This window comes from Anolis sagrei, chromosome X (assembly GCF_037176765.1).
Source record: "Anolis sagrei isolate rAnoSag1 chromosome X, rAnoSag1.mat, whole genome shotgun sequence".
In the NCBI taxonomy this organism is placed as follows: Eukaryota; Metazoa; Chordata; class Lepidosauria; order Squamata; family Dactyloidae; genus Anolis; species Anolis sagrei.
This window is the reverse complement of record NC_090034.1, coordinates 37,629,753-37,647,354: the sequence shown is the minus strand read 5'-3', so window position 1 is coordinate 37,647,354 and position 17,602 is coordinate 37,629,753. Positions and strand designations below refer to the sequence as shown.

General features: G+C 41.6%; 1 protein-coding gene across 4 annotated transcripts in view; it reads left to right on the top strand.

The window, feature by feature from the left end:
- The window catches only part of ULK1 (unc-51 like autophagy activating kinase 1), a 76,055-nt gene that overhangs the window by 29,975 nt on the left and 28,478 nt on the right, over positions 1 to 17,602 (top strand). For all 4 annotated transcript variants that reach the window (XM_060785644.2, XM_060785641.2, XM_060785643.2 and 1 more), the window contains exons 6-10: positions 1,495 to 1,668; positions 2,303 to 2,376; positions 3,896 to 3,997; positions 7,987 to 8,045; positions 14,649 to 14,731. In XM_060785644.2, the coding sequence (XP_060641627.2) occupies positions 1,495 to 1,668; positions 2,303 to 2,376; positions 3,896 to 3,997; positions 7,987 to 8,045; positions 14,649 to 14,731 (492 nt within the window). The remainder of the gene's footprint in view (positions 1 to 1,494; positions 1,669 to 2,302; positions 2,377 to 3,895; positions 3,998 to 7,986; positions 8,046 to 14,648; positions 14,732 to 17,602) is intronic.

Here is a 17,602-nt window from a genome sequence, read left to right as displayed (position 1 = left end):
ACAGCTATTTACTTCTTTATTAAAATGTGGTACCCTAAACAACAGTGGTCCAGGTGAATCATTCCATTTGAGTGAATTTACTAACATCCATGCTGTTGCCACCTCTACTAACAGGAGGCTGGAGTCCCATCCTCTTGGATGGTTGGGATTCTTTTTGGCTACCTCTCCAGCTTCTGAAATTCCAGTTGCCATCATTCACCCCCTTATCAACTTCTCCTAATGTCTTTAAAGAAGAAAAATATGCCCACAAAGCTTTGCTCACTGCTAAATACCACATTATGTGCATTATCACTTGCTGTCATGGAAACACACAGCCTTGAACACTGGTAGCAAAGGGCAAGTGGAAATGTTTTTGAAACCCTTCTACTAGTAGTTTTAAAAAACTGTAGCCCCTCCACTTTTGCAGAAGTTGGGGCACAGCAAGAGATTTTCCACCTGTAGTGAAGATCAGGACATTGGCAAAATGTCTTATATTAGGGAAGGTGAATGCTGCTTTCCGCATTGGTTTTGTATGTGTTTGTGAGAGCCTCACATCACTTAACTATATTGAGGTAAATCTGGCAAACACACGAGGTACTTGTTATCTTGTGTGTCAGTTCTCTGAATGTGTGTCAAGGCTGGTCACCTTCACTTGCTTAAGAGCTGCCTCATTTAAAACCAAACTCTTTTTGTTTGTCAGGATCCCTGCACTTGTGATGAGTTACAGCTCTTAGACAATTAAATCATTTGTTGTACCAAAACAAATTTAAATAAACTCAGCCAGTGCATTATTGTGTGGCCTTGGGATAGTTTATCTCCCAACCTTTACAGGGTCATGGAGATAACCTAAAGACATGGGGACAGATATGAGATAAGAATGGTATAAATAGTGCATGCAGGCTAATAACAGCCAAAGAATCCATTGTGGGAAAGAGTAGTCAATATTATCATTGTTATTATGTCTTTATATCTTGTATTTGTATTTGACCTTTGTCCCAAAGTGAGATCCAAAGAGCTTATAAACCCCTTTATAAAACAAGTGTCTTGTGCTTTTTAAAATTATTGAACAATTTTACACATTGTCCCTCCCATGGTTCAAGGCAATGTTTCATATGCATTGCAGCAGATTGGCCTTCCCACAGCACAAACATTCTGTACACTATACCTTTAGGTTATTAGAAATGATAACAACATTCACCACTCAAATCAATTGGTATCCATCATTAATCATTATAATTTCTGTAGGACCTCCACTCTTGCAGGAGTTGGGGCACAGGATGGGAAAAACTGCAAATAAAAAAGTCCCCTCTCTCGGAATATATAGGCCTTCCTAGAGGTTCTATGGTCAGCTTTCTACGGAAATTGACCACACAGTTGTCCTGGAGGACCTAGAAAGCATATTAATCAAATCTACAAATAATAAAATTTGTAAAAGTTAAACCTGCAGATGTGGAGGCCCAACTGTGATGGTTTCTGTGTTTTTTACCTTCCTTCTGCCATTGTTTCTCCTTCCAGGTATGAGGGCACTTAGTGAAGATACGATCCGGCTCTTTCTTCAGCAAATTGCTGGGGCCATGAAGGTTCTGCACAGCAAAGGGATAATCCATCGGGATCTGAAGCCTCAAAATATCCTCCTTTCTTTTGTGGAGGGCAAGAAATCAAACCCTAACAACATTCGCATAAAGATTGGTGAGATGTACACTGATACTTATGTCAACAGTTGATGACTCTTTTTTCTTAACACATTGATTTGACTAAATTTAAATGAGTTTCTGTGATTTTTTGTAGGAGACAAAAAATCTGATGTGCCTTTTGTTTGTATTTTTGAAATACAGAACATGAAGTATGTGAGTTAGCAAGTTCTCCTTGTGCATTAGGTTCCACTGAATTGAATTAGAACATTTTCAATTATCATTCGAACATTTGGAAGAAGTCAGGATATCTAAGTATTGAAATAGGTCTTATGTTCTTGGCTTGTTCCAAAGCTAGTCGTATCATTGCTTGCTTCAGACAAAACTTGAACCTGTAGTCAATTAAACCAGGAAGCTTTGAATCAGAAAACATGGAAAAGGGAGGCATGATGGGATAATTGCATAGGAGCTGTCCTATGCGGACATATTTCCTGCTCAGAAGTAGTACAGGTGTAAATCTTTCATGTGTCTCATTATCCTTAGGATTTTACCCTCTATGGTTTATGTCTCTGTCTGTGAGCAGTAATCGCTATTCAATGCATGCAGGTCTTCTTTTGTGGTGATTATAAGTGTGCTTTTGTGTGACTGCTTTATCATGACTACTTCTGCTTTTTGTTTGGTTCTACATGTAGCTGATTTCGGATTTGCACGATACCTGCAGAACAATATGATGGCAGCAACTCTCTGTGGCTCCCCCATGTACATGGTATGTACATACTGGTTGTTTGGTTGCTTCCCACCAAGAAAGATATTCTGCCTTATACACATACATATAATTCTGGCTATTACTACTTGCACATTAAGCTTTTTAATCCTACTGCATTTCCTGTCTTTTCAATTCATTGTCTCTATTTTATGGAATGTTTATGCTATGTAACTGAATTTAATTGTGGTGATAGCAGTGGTGATGAGGGAAAAGCACAGGTGAGTACCTGGTGGGGAGGGGTGTTTCTTTGTTGCCCTTTTCTGACAATCCAAATTTTGGTGTATGGTAAACATAGAAGCTTGACATATACTAAATGGGAAGGGCATCTAGTTTGGTATTGCTTGCAGCATTTGGTTCTCTAATATTGTTGAACTACAACTTCTAGAACCCCTGAACATTGTCCATACTAACTGAGCCTTTTGAGAACCAAAGTCCAATAGTATCTGGAAACAGAAGATGTGTGGCAGTGGTTCTCTAAGATTTATACAGATGTCTTTCCTGCCTACCTAGAGATTCAACCAAAGACTTTTCTGCAAGCAAAGCATGTGCTCTACTGCAGAGCTATTTAAAATAATAAAATCACAGAATTGTAGTGTTGGAAGGGACCACAAGGGCCATCTAGACCTACTGCACAGCTTAAAGCAGTCCTGAAAGAGGCCCAGCCAATCTCAGCTTAAGAACTCCCAAGATGGAAACTCCACCATCCTTCAAGGCAGTATACTCTGCTGTCAAACAGCTCTTAAAATAAATAAATTCTTCCTAATCTCTTTTCTTGCAAATTGAATCAATTGGTTCTCATTCTAGTCCCTGGAGCAGCAGTAAACAATTTCACTCTATCGTGTACATGACACTCCTTCAGATATTTAAAGATAGCTATCATGCTTATCAAGTTTGCAGATGAAACCAAACTGGGAGGGATAGCTCCCAGTTTGGTCCAGAAGACAGGATTAACATTCAAAATTACCTTGACGTATTAGAGAGGGACATATTCCCCTTACTAATTCTTGGCATAAGTTATCCATGAAGGCAAATAAAGATAACCATAACCAGGCTTGAAGTCTCCCAACTCCCAGAAGCATTAGGGAGCTTGTCCATTGGCTCAGAATTCTGGGAGCTGAAGTCCAAAACACCCGGAGAGCAACAAGCAGGAAACATAAATAAATTCTCCCATCTATCTTTAGCAGATCAAGTGACAAAGTGAAGGTTGTTTGTTTCTGTCTCTGTATGTATGTACTGTATGTATATGCTTAAAATCTGACTGAAGCAAATTCATGCCTTATTTAGTCAGAGTTCTGAAGTAGCCTTCTCTGTGCCTGTATTATGTTATTGTAAACTGGAGGTCAAATATTTAATCTCTTTTGTGGAATTCTCTCCAGTATTTTAAAAAATAACCAGGGAAGGAGAATTTGAGGGGAAACTTTTGTTTTCATAGTTGCTATAAAAGGGAAACAACAGGACCAGGTACAATATATTTGGGAGCATTAAAGAAAACATCATGTATTCTTTTCACCTTGTGCAGGCCCCAGAAGTTATTATGTCCCAACACTATGATGCCAAAGCTGACCTGTGGAGTATTGGCACTATCATTTACCAGTGTCTGACTGGAAAAGCTCCATTCCAGGTGAGTTACTTTGTGGCTCGTTAACATTTCATGAGCTTCTTCTATGGCTGCTTAGAATTGTCCACGTGCCTCAACATAGATTTTTTTATGGAATAAAGGGACTTCACCTTCCACTTGAACACTCTCTGTGGTTCACAGGGAGTGTTGTGCTTCACCTATTGAAGGATATGCCATCTTTCTTTTCCTCCTGACATAACATAAGAAGTATATGTGTCCTTACAAACCAAGGGCTTTATTTGGATGTGAGGAGGCATGCAATAATAATGTTCCATATTTTCAGCATTCTGGTCAAGGCTCTGTGACCAATGGGAAGGTTTCACTGGTGCTTAGCAAAACTTCATTACTAGGTCAGTGTTCTGTGGCTGTTGAGGCAGCGTCGTTGGGACAACTAGGAAAGAGCTGAATCACTTGGAGTCCGCTCAGAAAATTTAGCAAGAGCAGTGAGGTTTTAACAAATAGTAAAATCATTAATGGTTAAAAAGGAGATCCATGTTTTCCAGGCTGTCTTTGCATTCCTGATACTGGGTTTCACAGAAGGCTGTCTGGAGTGTGTGTTTTAAAATGTAAAAGTGTTTAACACTGGCTACTATTTAGTATTGATTTGTGTGTGCGTTGTTCTTTGCTTTTGATATCTAGATTGCTCAGTTAGAGTGGTGGTGAGGAGAGGAAGAAGAATTCAGTGAATGAGGTTTTGTTAATGTTTTGTTAATGATATATTTAATTAAGCTGTAAATCCTAAAGCATGTAGTTGCGGGGAGGGGGGGGGGGGCTTGCAAATATTGGAATGTCCTTCTAGAATTGCTTTGCCCAGGACTGTTATTCCAGGTGATGTCTGACAAGTGAATCATAGAGTTGGAAGAGACCTCATGGGCCATCCAGTCTAACCCTATTCTGCCAAGAAAGCAGGACAATCACATTCAAAGCACCACTGACAGATGGCCACCCAGCCTCTGTTTAAAAGCCTCCAAAGAAGGAGCCTTCACCACACTCTGAACACCTCTCAATCAGGAAGTTCTTCCTAATGTTCAGGAGGAATCTTCTTTCTTTCCTTTAGATTGAAGCCATTGTTCCGTGTCCTAGTCTTCAGGGCAGCAGAAAACAAGCTTGCTTCCTTCCTCCCTATGACTTCCCCTCACATACTATACATTGCCATCATGTCTCCTCTTCTGCATGCTAACCATTCGCAGCTCTTTAAGCCGCTCCTCATAGGGCTTGTTCTCCAGACACTTGATCATTTTAGTTGCCCTCCTTTGGACACATTTCAGCTTGTCAACATCTCCCTTAAATTGCAGTGCCCAGAATTGGACACAGTGTGATTCCAGGTGTGGTCTGACCAAGGCAGAATAGAGGGGTAGCATGACTTTCCTGGATCTAGGCATTAGACTCCGATTTATGGAGGCCAAAATCCCATTGGCCTTTTTTAGCCACCACACCACATTGTTGGCTCATGTTCACCTTCCTGTCCATGAGAACTCCAAGGTCTTTTTCACACGTACTGCTATTGAGCCAGGCATCCCCCATTCTGTATCTTTGCATTTCATTTTTTCTGCCTAAGTGGAGTGTCTTCCATTTGTCCCTGTTGAACTTCATTTTGTTAGTTTTGGCCCATCTCTCTAATCTTTTAAAATCGTTTTGAATCTTGAATTGTACTATGACTTCCCTCTATCAGGATGCGATACTCTTGTTGATGAATTCCAGAATCGCATTGTCTTTTTTAGCTAACTGAGCATACTGTGGACTCAAGTTCAGCTTGTGATCTATCAAGGCTCCTTGGATGCCCTTTACATGGACTGCTGTCAAGCCAAGTGTCACCCACCATGTATCTCTGCATCCCCCCCCCTCCCCAGTGTAGTATTTTATGTTTTCCCATGTTGAAATTCATTTTGCTGGTTTTGAACCTGCTCTCCAAAGTGTTATGGCCATTTGGAATCCTGATCCTGTCATCTGGGATATTAGTTGCCCCTCCTAATTTGATGTCATGTAGAAATGTGATATGTTTGCCCTCTTTGGAATTGTTGCCATGTAATGTTAGGTAAAAGCACTAGAAGATATTGTTCCTATTATTCTGGAACTATTGAACTCATCATTGGTTTGCTGCTGCAGCAGGAAGACTTCCACTAGTTTCTATCTTGGACAGGCTCATTTCTCTTTTGTATTGTAAGCATTTTAAACTGCACTGAAAGACCTCATGTTTTTTGGAAACAGAAAGATGGCCATTGGTGATTATAATACTTCTCATTACAGATACTCCCTTCTTGAGTGAGGTTCTTGAGGGATGATTTTTGGGGGCAGCTCTGGCTTTCTGCAAGGCAGGAAGTAATTAATTGACTGGTGTATGCTGCAAGATGTGGAAATATCAGGCTTGTTAATGTAAAGCAGGAGTGAAAACTGGCCTTTCAGAACATAACTAATAATGTGGAATTATCAGAGCTAGAGAGTAAAAACATCTGCAGGAACAAACATCTGTACCTCTGCTGTAGAACTAAAGGAAGGTTGACTTTCAGATGTTATTGAACTGAAAATGGCTTTAGCCAAGTCATTCTGGCCAGTTGTGATAGGATTAGCTGCACATCAACCCCTGAAGGGCAGACAGGTTTCTACCTCTTAGTTAAAGCATGATTTAACATGTGCATCTCCTTTGATCAAAACATGACTGTCCAGTGCCTGGTAAAGTTTGCATATGCAAGGGTTAGTGATATTATTATTATTTATTGACACAAAAACACAGTATGACACATCAAACAAGATATATATGGTGGATTTCGTATCACAAAATCACAAGTCAAACACTTCCCAAGCATTTAGAACGATGTGATGTATTTTCAAATGATGCGAGCAGATCCAAGTAAGGTGGCCTTTTCCAGTTGACAGATCGTGATTTTATCAATGTTTTTTTCAAATGCCGGCTGAGATCTTTCGGCATGGCACCCAGTGTGCCGATTACCACTGGGACCACCTGTACTGGTTTATGTCAGAGCCTTTGCGGTTCGATTTTGAGGTCCTGATACCGACTTGAGTTTTTCCTGTTGTTTTTCATCAATTCGACTGTCACCTGGTATGGCGACATCAATAATCCAAACTTTTTTCTTTTCCACAACCATGATGTCTGGTGTATTGTGTTCCAAAACTTTGTCTGTCTGCATTCAAAAGTCCCACAGTATTTTTGCGTGTTCATTTTCCACTACCTTTGCAGGTTTATGATCCCACCAGTTCTTTGCTATCAGCAGGTGGTACTTATGACATAAGTTCCAATGAATCATCATCATCATCCTTATATAACCTTTCCCCATTCTGCTTTCAACCTTATCATGCTATCTTAACATTGAACATTCATCTCCCTTTTTGTGGAGCTACAGTTATGATGCAAATAGATTTATGATTATTACTATTAGGAGAAACACTAGCATGAGTGTGGCAGCTGTAAAGCAAAACCTACTTGCCTTCATTAAAATGTTTATATTTATCATGTCAGTGATGATTTCCAAGGTTACTAACAAGAATTAACAGTTGCATAAATCTGAAACGAAGTTGAAACCATAATTTATTTGTATCGGTTTCCGTCATTGCAGAACTAGTGCTACTATTTGAACAGAAGTAGGCCGACCTAGCCCTCAAACCCCTCATAACCAGCAGGACGTGGTATAAGGTGTATATAGAGGAAGACTTTCAAAGGAGTACTTAGTAGAAAACTTCTGGTGACCCCTACTCTATGTCTCACCAGCCCCGGGTTAGGCACAAGCTGCCATTTGGTACTTGGCATCCTCTTGACAATCACACTACCTCATTTGTTTTTGAAGTCTTGGAAGTTGTGAATATTCCCCCACTCACCAAAATCTGGGGTCTGGCTTTTGCTCTAACTTGATGATACCTCGTCTCTTGCATTTCGGCTACACGAGAACCACAATCTAAGAATGAGTTTGCAAAATAAAGGTTTTTCCAGTGCATGCATGTACATGTTGATGTCTTCTTGACTTTTTCTCCCTTCGCAGGCGAGCAGTCCTCAAGATCTTCGACTTTTCTATGAGAAAAACAAGGTGCTCACACCCAAGTAAGCATTCTTCCGTATTGTGATTTCCACCTCCACCCCTGCTATCAGCTGCTTGCTGTTTCTTTGCCTTTACACCTGTCTCCTCTTGTTTGGCATGGTTAAGCAATAACTTAGCAACATTCCTCTGAGTTCTTTAAGTGAAGAATGATAGCATCCAGAGGCTTGCAAGCGGAAATATGATTACCTCAGTTGACCCTAGCTAGCAGCAATAAAACAGTAGAAGTCCCAATGTGCTGTTTTATGGTTGAAAAGATAGTTTTGGCAGTGTGTGCGTCAGGATAGGCAGGGAGTATACAAAAGCCATGGGAAGATGTGTCCTGTCCCCTTTCTACTGGTACACAACAGGACAATTTCCTTATAGAATACCAGTGTCGTTTAATCTGGTTTTCAAAGATTCACTGGTTAGTTTTGTGTCATTTGATGTTAGGGGGGATTCAGTTTCTTTAATTTCATAACAGTGGTAGAAGGCAAACCGGAAGCAGTAGGAATGTGCTATTAGGGATGGAGCCATTTTTGATACCTGTACATCCCTGGCAGAGAGCACAGCAGATTTTTTTGGGAGGAAAAGGTAGCCTGGAAATGATCTATTTCTATTTTGCCTTTCTAAGATTTGGAGGCAATTTTCAGCTTGTTTCTGGGATGGTGTGTGATCTACTATTTTGTAGGTTATTTAAAAATGTGTAGAATTGTGGGGTGGGGGTGGGGGGGCATAAAATCAGTCAAGATTTCACTATCCCCAGTTGAGATCATACTAGCCACTTTGAGTCACCTTGTGGAGAGAAAAAATGGGGTATAAATGAACATAATAATAACAATCCTCCAATAGATTCAAATTGCAGGAAAAGGATTCCATCCAAACATTAGGAAGAATTTCCTGACATGAAGAGGTGTTCTGCAGTGAAATAGGCTGCTTGGAAGTGTGGTAGAATCTCCTTCTCTGGAGGTCTTTAAGATGATGTTGGGAGTGCTTTGGCTTTGTGTTCCTGCATGGAAGAAGAGGGTTGGACTAGATGGCCCTTGTGGGCTCTTTGAACTCTATGATTCAGTGAAGTATTCAGTGGTATTCATCTCTTACATTGAATGTCCACATGATCCAGACCATGCCATGTTCTCCCCCTGTTTTTGCTGTGAAATGTGCTTCAGAGTCATATGCTGACTGCGGTGGAGATGAGGGGACAGATTAACAAAAGCCTTTACATTCTGTGCAAGTGGTAAGAATGAAATTAGGATCTGTATCCATCTTTATTGTGTTCATGAAGAATATGAAGCTTAAGATCGGATACAAAGCACATAGTCATTATTAGATTTTTGTATACCATAGCTTGGCAAACTTATGATTTGAACACTACTGATGTTGGCTAGGAGATTGTAGGAGCTGTGATCCAAACAACTTTTCCATGCTTTTTAAACTTGATTTATTTCACATTCTGGTATCTACCCTTGTGTAACTTAAAGCCATTAGACCTTGTTTTACTGTCTGAGGCAGCAGAGAACAAGCCTGCACCCTCCTCGTGGCAAACCTTGAGGAATTTAAAGAGTGTGATTATGCCACCTGTTATTTATTTTGACATTTCTCAGTAAAACTGGATTTTAAGGTGAGCAGGAAATGACAAATCAGCTAAAATTTGAGCCTTGCCAAATTTAAATGGAGCGTGTCAGCTTTCCAGGCTAGGACCTCAGTACAGGGTGAATGTGACATTAATCTTATCTGACTTTTCCAAGCAGGCCTGAGAGGCAGCAGCTATCATATTATGTGTGTGGTAAATACCAAGAATTTTCCTGTACAGGAATCTTTACATGGCTCAGCCATTCTCCTTCCCTACCCCCATCTGCCCCTGGTGGGCTGGTCTCTGCTGCTGACTATTTTCAAGCTGAAAAATAATCTCTTTGGCAGCATTTGCTTTTCGTGGATCTTTACTAGAGTTGATATCAATAAAGAAAGACAGAAAGAAAGAAGACTTAAGTAGGGTAATACTTTATTGCAGTGGTTCTCAACCTATGGGTCCCCAGGTGTTTTGGCCAGTTTACCCAATCAGTTTACCAGTTGTTAGGATTTCTGGGAGTTGAAGGCCAAAACATCTGGAGACCTACAGGTTGAGAACCACAGCTTTACTGTATGCAGAAGGTAGTTATAATATAAACAGGGTGTTTCAAGATGATAGACCCAATTTCAAAGCAGTATATTTCATGATGGCAACATGTTTCCATTACATACAAAGTTACTAATGGTTTAATGTGTTAACAGGTTTTACTTAGCATTTTACAAATGCTCTATGTGCCCTCTACTTGCTATACAGATAACAAGTCTATAGTTGAATTCATCCCAAACATTTCTCAAAGTGTCTAATTCCACTGAAATCACTGCTGCCGTGATTCTGATTTGGAGTAATTCAGATTAGTTGCTAATAGTGGCACAAAAACATGGTCTTTAACGTATATCCACAGGAAAAGGTTGTCGGGTGTAATGTATGGAGATTCTGAGGGCCAAGAGTGTATCACCCAAGTCTTGGGTCTCATGTGACCTATCCAAAATTGAGGCAGTGTGTCAAAACAAACAAGCAGTTGTCAATGTAGCAGCACTCTGTCTTGCTGAAAACTTAAGTCATTGGAATCTTCATTAAGTTGTGGAAAGACCTGATTCTGCAGCAATTGGAGATATGTTTGCCTTATAACTATGTTTCCTTTGAAAAGGAAAGGGCCATAAACCCTTTTTTTAAAAAAAAAAACTACACACAACACATTTACTTTTGAGGAATTGCACACGGATGCGGGAGCGAGAGGAGGGCCTCTCCTAAAGATTGAAGAAATTGTGCAGGTTCGTAGGAAGAAATGCGATCACGAAGGTAGGTGGGTCCCAAACCATTCAGGGCTTTGTAGGTGATAACCTGCACCTTGAATTGGGACCAGAAAATGCGGACCTCCTAAAACAGAGGGGTTGACCGTTCCCTGTAATTCACTCCAGTTAGGAGCCTGTCTGCCGAATACTGGACCAATTGAAGTTTCCAGGCCGTCTTCAAGGGCAGCCCCACGTAGCGTGCATTGCAATAGTCCAATCTAGAGGTAACTAAGGCATGGACCACCGTGGCCAGATCAGACTTCACGAGGTACGGTCGCAGCTGGCGCACGAGTTTTAATTATGTGAAGGCAGGAAAAACGAAATGCAAAGATACAGAATGGGGGACGCCTGGCTCGAGAGCAGTACGTGTGAAAAAGATCTTGGAGTCCTCGTGGACAGCAAGTTAAACATGAGCCAACAATGTCATGTGCCGGCAAAAAAAGCCAAGGGGATTTTGGCCTGCATCAATAGGAGCATAGTATCTAGATCTAGGAAACTAATGCTACCCCTCTATTCTGCCTTGGTTAGACCACACCTGGAATGTTGTATCCAATTGTGGGCACCACAGTTGAAGAGAGAAATTGACAAGCTGGAATATGTCCAGAGGAGGGCAACTAAAATGCTCAAGGGTCTGGAGAACAAGCGCTATGAAGAGCGGCTTAAAGAGTTGGGCATGTTTAGCCACAGCAAAACTCTGCCCCTGAGGCCCATCCCAGAGAGCTGTCCCAGAAGGATACCATAATCGATGGTATCGAAAGCCGCTGAGATCTCCAGGAGAACCAGTAGGGGGACATTCCCCCTATCCAGTTCCCTGCGGAGGTCATCCACCATGGCGACCAAAGCCGTCTCAGTACCGTGCCCAGTCCTGAAGCCAGGCTGCGACTGGTCTAGAAAATCAGTATCATCTAGGAATCCCTGGAGCTGAGAGGCCACCATCTGCTCCAGAACCTTACCCAAAAATGGGAGGTTAGAGATTGGTCTGTAATTGTTAACTACTGTGGAATCAAGAGAACTCTTCTTCAATATGGGTCTTATTATAGCCTGTTTGAGGAGTGATGGAAATGTCCCTTGCACCAGTGAAGCATTTATTATAGTCACAAACCAATCTACCAACCCACTTCTGGTCAATTTGACTAGCCAGGGAGAGCAAGAGTCCAGGGTGCAAGTGGTTGCTCTCATAGCCCCAAGGATCCTGTCCATGTCATCAGGATGAACAAGTTGGAAAGAATCCCACAAAATCGGACAGACAGATGCCTCAGTTACCTCATCTGGCATTGCATTAGAACTGGTGTCCAACTCGAACCGTATTTTAGCAAATTTGCCTGCAAAATGGTGTGCAAAATCGCTGCACTGAGTTGCCAAATTCTCGAAGGTCCCCCCCCCCACCTTGAGGGGGTGGAGGAGCTCCACAACAATCCGGAATAACTCCCAACGGTCTATTAGTTGCAGACGCTATATGGGCAGTCGAGAAAGCCTTATTGGCTGCCCATATAGCTGCGAAGTTGGCCCTAATAGCGTCTCTAGCCCGTGTTTGGCCGGACACGCCATGAGTTTTCCTCCAGCGGCACTCTATTCTCCTTCTCTTACACTTCATCACAGCCAACTCCTCAGAGAACCAAGGAGCTGGTGAAACTCTATGCAGCGAGAGGGGACGTTCGGGGGCAATCATGTCTATTGCCTTGGACATCTCTCCATTATAGCAATCAATCAAGGCATTGACAGGATTGTCAGCTTTCATGACAGGAAGATCCCTAAGAGACCTCAGGAGTCCATCCGGATCCATAAGTCTCCTGGGGCAGACCATCTTAATCAGTCTACCACCCCTGCGGAGGTTAGAGGTCACAGCGAGTCTTAGACTGATCAGATGATGGTCAGACCATGACAATGGAAGAATGTTTTGCTCTTCCACTCTAACCGCTCCATTGTCCGCAATAAAAACTAGGTCGAGTATCAGATATTAGGTCAGATATTACTTGGGACAGCCTCATGACTGTCATGGCGACCATGAAGTCCTGAGCTGCACCTATTAACATGGCCTCTGCATGGATGTTAAAGTCTCCCAGCACTACTAGCCGCTGGGAGACCAACACCAGGTCAGAGACCACTTCTGCAAGCTCAAGCAGAGAGACTGCTGTGTCATGGGGGTGGACGGTACACTAGCAGAATCCCCAGGCTGTCATGGATTCCCACCTTCAGGTGGACACACTCAAAATCAGTAGATTGCGGAACGGTGCATCTGACCAGGGAGATGGACAGTCGAAAGACCACCGCAACCCCTCCTCCTTGCCCACTGGTCTGGCCTGCTGATGCACCCCAAAATCTGGAGGGCATAGCTGGGTGAGATTTACCCCACCCAACCCGTCCAACCAGGTCTCGGTGATGCAAGCCAGATCTGCCCTCTCGTCACTGAGCAAGTTCTGGATGACAGATGTTTTGCCATTGACAGATCTGGCATTTAAGAGCAGGATCTTCAGCTCATAGGGTCTGTCATGAAGGCTACGATGACCATCCTTCTCCAGGGTTGCAAGGACTGTATTGCGCTTCTCCCTGGGATGGTGATAACCACTATTTATGGGTGGTTCATGATTGCAGAGATATAACGGTTTCAAATTGGGCCCATCTTTTTGAAGGGGTAGTGAGAGTTTATAATGGAATTAGTGATGACTAAATTAGAAAATCCAAAAGGCAATTCTTTATACTGAGAAATCTCCAGTGGTTAGTTCTGCTCCATAGCTCCCTTTTACTTCTATAACATCTTTGAAGAAATATTTTCCAGTTCCCCAAGGAGTTCAGATTTGCTATTCTCATTTTGTTACACATAATATTTATTGGATAATGACTCCAGGTTGCCTTTCCACCAGAAAGGTACTGAAAGGAACATAAAACAGTTGGACAACTGAAGATGGTTGCTTTTCTTGGGTCATTCTCTGGCTGGAGTTAAACAATCATATAGGAAACACACTCAATATAGGAAATAGTGAGGAATAATGGGGGTTTCAATCTAACAATAATTGGAGTGCCATAAGATGTTTATCCTCTATGTAGGCAATACTGAGCTTGATGGACAGATAGGTGTCAGTGTAGCTACCATGTTCTGACTTGATCAGAGGCAGCTTCCTAGTGTGTCTCTAGGAAGCATAGTTGTTTCTGTTCTAACTTTATGGTAGGTCAAGACAGTACATCTTTAGATGAGTTCAGTTAAATTTTGTGTGCTTTCAAGTCTCTTGTTGACTTATGGCAACCCTGTGGATTTCCTACGGTTTTCTTAGGCAAGGAATACTCAGAGGTGGTTTTGGCAGTTGCTTTCCTCTGAAATAGAGCTTACAGCACCTGGCATTCATTGGTAGTCCCTCATTCAAGTGCTAACAAGGGCTGACCCTGCTTAGATTCCAAAAGCAAACAGATCTGGTGCTTTTTGGGTGTTCAGTTACATTTCCATAATTATCAAACCTCCTCCCGTATGGGGCCAAGAGTGTTTCTTGAACTTAACTCCTGGGCCTTTGACTCAGCAGTTTCCTCCCCCTCCCTCTCCTTTCTCCCATCTTTTGTGGATATTTTCATCTGGTTCAGAGGCTTTCCTATTGTGCCTCATCTTGTATTAAATTCCTAAGTTTGGATTTGTTGGTTTGTTTTTTTTTTAGGTATTATAAAACCACTTGTTCGAAAAAAGAGAACTCCGTCTTTGAAACGCTTGTTTCCTGTGCTGTATTGCGCAGTATTGCAAGTGTATTGTGGAGTGCTGACAATTTTTTGTTTTGTTTTTAAAGCATACCAAGAGAGACATCATCCCATTTAAGGCACCTGCTGCTGGGACTCTTGCGACGAAACTCCAAGGACCGAATGGATTTTGGTAAGAGATTTTCCAGTTTTGACCTTCCTTATCCAATCAAACCAGACCCACATTCACTTCAACTTCTGCCTTTTGAAATTTTAGGGAAGTGGTGAGGAATTGTTTTTCTTTTAAATTCCATATTTCATCAGAGGGCATATGTTGAGATTTAATTGCTGCTGGTGGACAGGACAAAAGTATGAGAAAGAGTAAGCATCCATTAAAAACAGTTGTGAAGGAGAGACAGAAGATTTTGCCTCCAGGAAATAGCTCAGTTCATTTCAGCTGAGAAATATTTGTGTAATCTTCTTTGTTTCAAAAAGTAGGTGGTTGGAGGAACAGTACACATGCATGGCATCAATTTAAGTAAATAAAAAAGTTAAATGTGTATACACTTACAGTATAACAGTTGACACATTTGTTTGGAAAATTGATGCAATAAACACACAGAATGGCATACATATAAAACAGGAGTTTCTTTGTATTTACAAAGCTACTGTATATACTTGAGTATAAGATGACCAGAATATAAGCTGAGGCACCTAATTTTATCACAAAAATACTGGGAAAACATATTGACTCAAGTATAAGTAGAGGTTGGGAAATGCAGAAGCTACTGGTAAATTTCAAAATTAAAATAGATACCAATAAAATTACATTAATTGAGGAATCATTAGGTTAAATGATTTTGAATATTTACATAAAACTGTATTTTAAGATAAGACTGTCCAACTCTGATGAAATCATTATTCTACCATCTTCAATGTAAATGTGCTTACGTATCCTTACAATAATCACTATAGTTTATTTTAACTATACATTTTGGGGGAAATGCTGTGTGTTTATGAATAAGGAAAATAGGAAAGAGTGGCTTGGGAATGTGAAAAGGTTGGAATGGGAAGGGGTGGTTGAAAAAGTAGGAAAATGAGGTGGAAAAGGAGTAGCTGGAGAAGTAGGACAGATTGAGGTGGGAAGGGGGCACACCAAGAGGACTGGAAGGCAAGCAACTTCTCCTCTCTTGGGACAGCGACCCAGCTGGGTTGCTTTGTGGATTGGTGAGAGTCCTGGTGGGAAGGTGTGGAGCTGAAAGAAGCCCTTCTTTCAGCCCTATACCTTCCCACCATGACCCTTACTTGAGTATAAGCCGAGGGGGGCTTTTTCAGACTAAAAAAGGGCTGAAAACTAGGCTTATACTCGACTATATACAGTACTTCAAAATCATTCTGCTGGAATTTTAAAAAGTGATTCTAGATGCTACTAGTGGCAACTGTTAGTATTACGAGTAATTCAGCATTGTATTTTTATACAGCTGTCTCTCCCCCCTTTTTTTGTTATTTAAAAAAATCAAAGCTGTGACATGACAGCAGTAGAGAATATAGGGAGTAAGTGAAAAACCAAACCATAAGGTATCGGAATGTTGTCCAGATCTTAATTTAGGCCCAGAGGAAACAGGAGAGAGTTCGGGCCCTTGCAAATAAAAATATCACGGGTTGCTTATTAAATGCTTTGCTGAAATCCAGATAAATGATTTCTACAGCATTCCCATCATCTACTAAACTTGTGACCTGATTTTTTAAAAAAATAGGAGATTAGTTTGGCAGAACGTAATCTTGATAAAGCCTTGTTAACTCTTATTAATCACTGCATTGCCATCAAGATACATGCAAACAGACTCCTGTATCATCTGTTCTAACACTTTTCCTGGTATTGAGGTCAGATTGACTGGTTTAGTTTCCTGGACCCTTTTTTTGACATTTTTAAAAACAGATTGACAGTATTTGTTCATGTCTAGTCTTCTGGGACCTCAACCATTCTCCAAACAAAATGAGTATCGAGCAGTTCTGTCTTTTTGTTGTGGTCTGTTTTGCATTTCTTGAGCAGCAGTCCCCCTTTTTCTTTATTATGTTTTGCTTGAAACATATTTGAAAACCTCCTTCTTGTTGCCTTCTTCTTTCCTTTCCAATTTCAGTATACAGATGCATTTGACGACCCCCAGAACCTTAGGCTCTCTGGAAACCCATAAAGAGCAATTGCTCCTGATGGGGTGCCTGGTGGGGTGGGAGGAGGGAGGCATGTTTATCAAAAAGCAACATTGGAAACTTCACGTGCAGAGAGGCTAGCTTGCCTGTCTTCAGATACGTAGAGGTGGCTGTTAGCCAGGTTTTTCACCTTGATCTTTCTCCCAGGCAGGCAGACTAGCTTCTCTGTACCTGAAGCCAAATTGCTTGATTGCTGTTCGACAATCTGCTTCCATGTCCCTCCACCACCAGCTCAGGCTCCCTGGAACCCCACTAAGAGCATTTGTCCCAGATTGGGTGGCCAGGGTGCTTTAGGAACAAAGGGTCAGTTAATCAAAAAGCAACCCAGAAAGCTCCTTTTGACTTTAGTCATGCAGAGGTGGCTGTATGACCTTTTTAGCAGTCTGGTCTTCAGCCTTGATTCTCTCCACAGCTGGACAGGCTGGTTTCTCCAGACCTGAAACTGGGTGTGGGGGATGTTGCTGATTGCTTTTTGATGATCCATTCCCTCAGCAGAGGACAAGTTGGCAGCCATGGTTCAATATGGGTTTGGTCCCTTTTTTTCCTTCCACTTGTTTGCTAAGCACCATTTTTTAAAAAAACACCATTTTTAATAGGGACTTACAAACTTTACTCTTCATTCTCAGTTTTACAGTTTCACAAGGCTTGCAGAGAGAATAGGAAGTCCAGGGGAGACTTATAGTCCCTATAAAAGATGGCATAGGGCAGACCTGGAGACAGTGGCAAGTAGAATTATAGAGTTCGAAGAGACCACAAGAGCCATCCATCCTCGGCTTAACGGTTCCCAGAGAAGAAGATTCCCACCAGACTCCAAGACAGCAGCATTTTCCACTGTCCAACAGATCTTACCCTC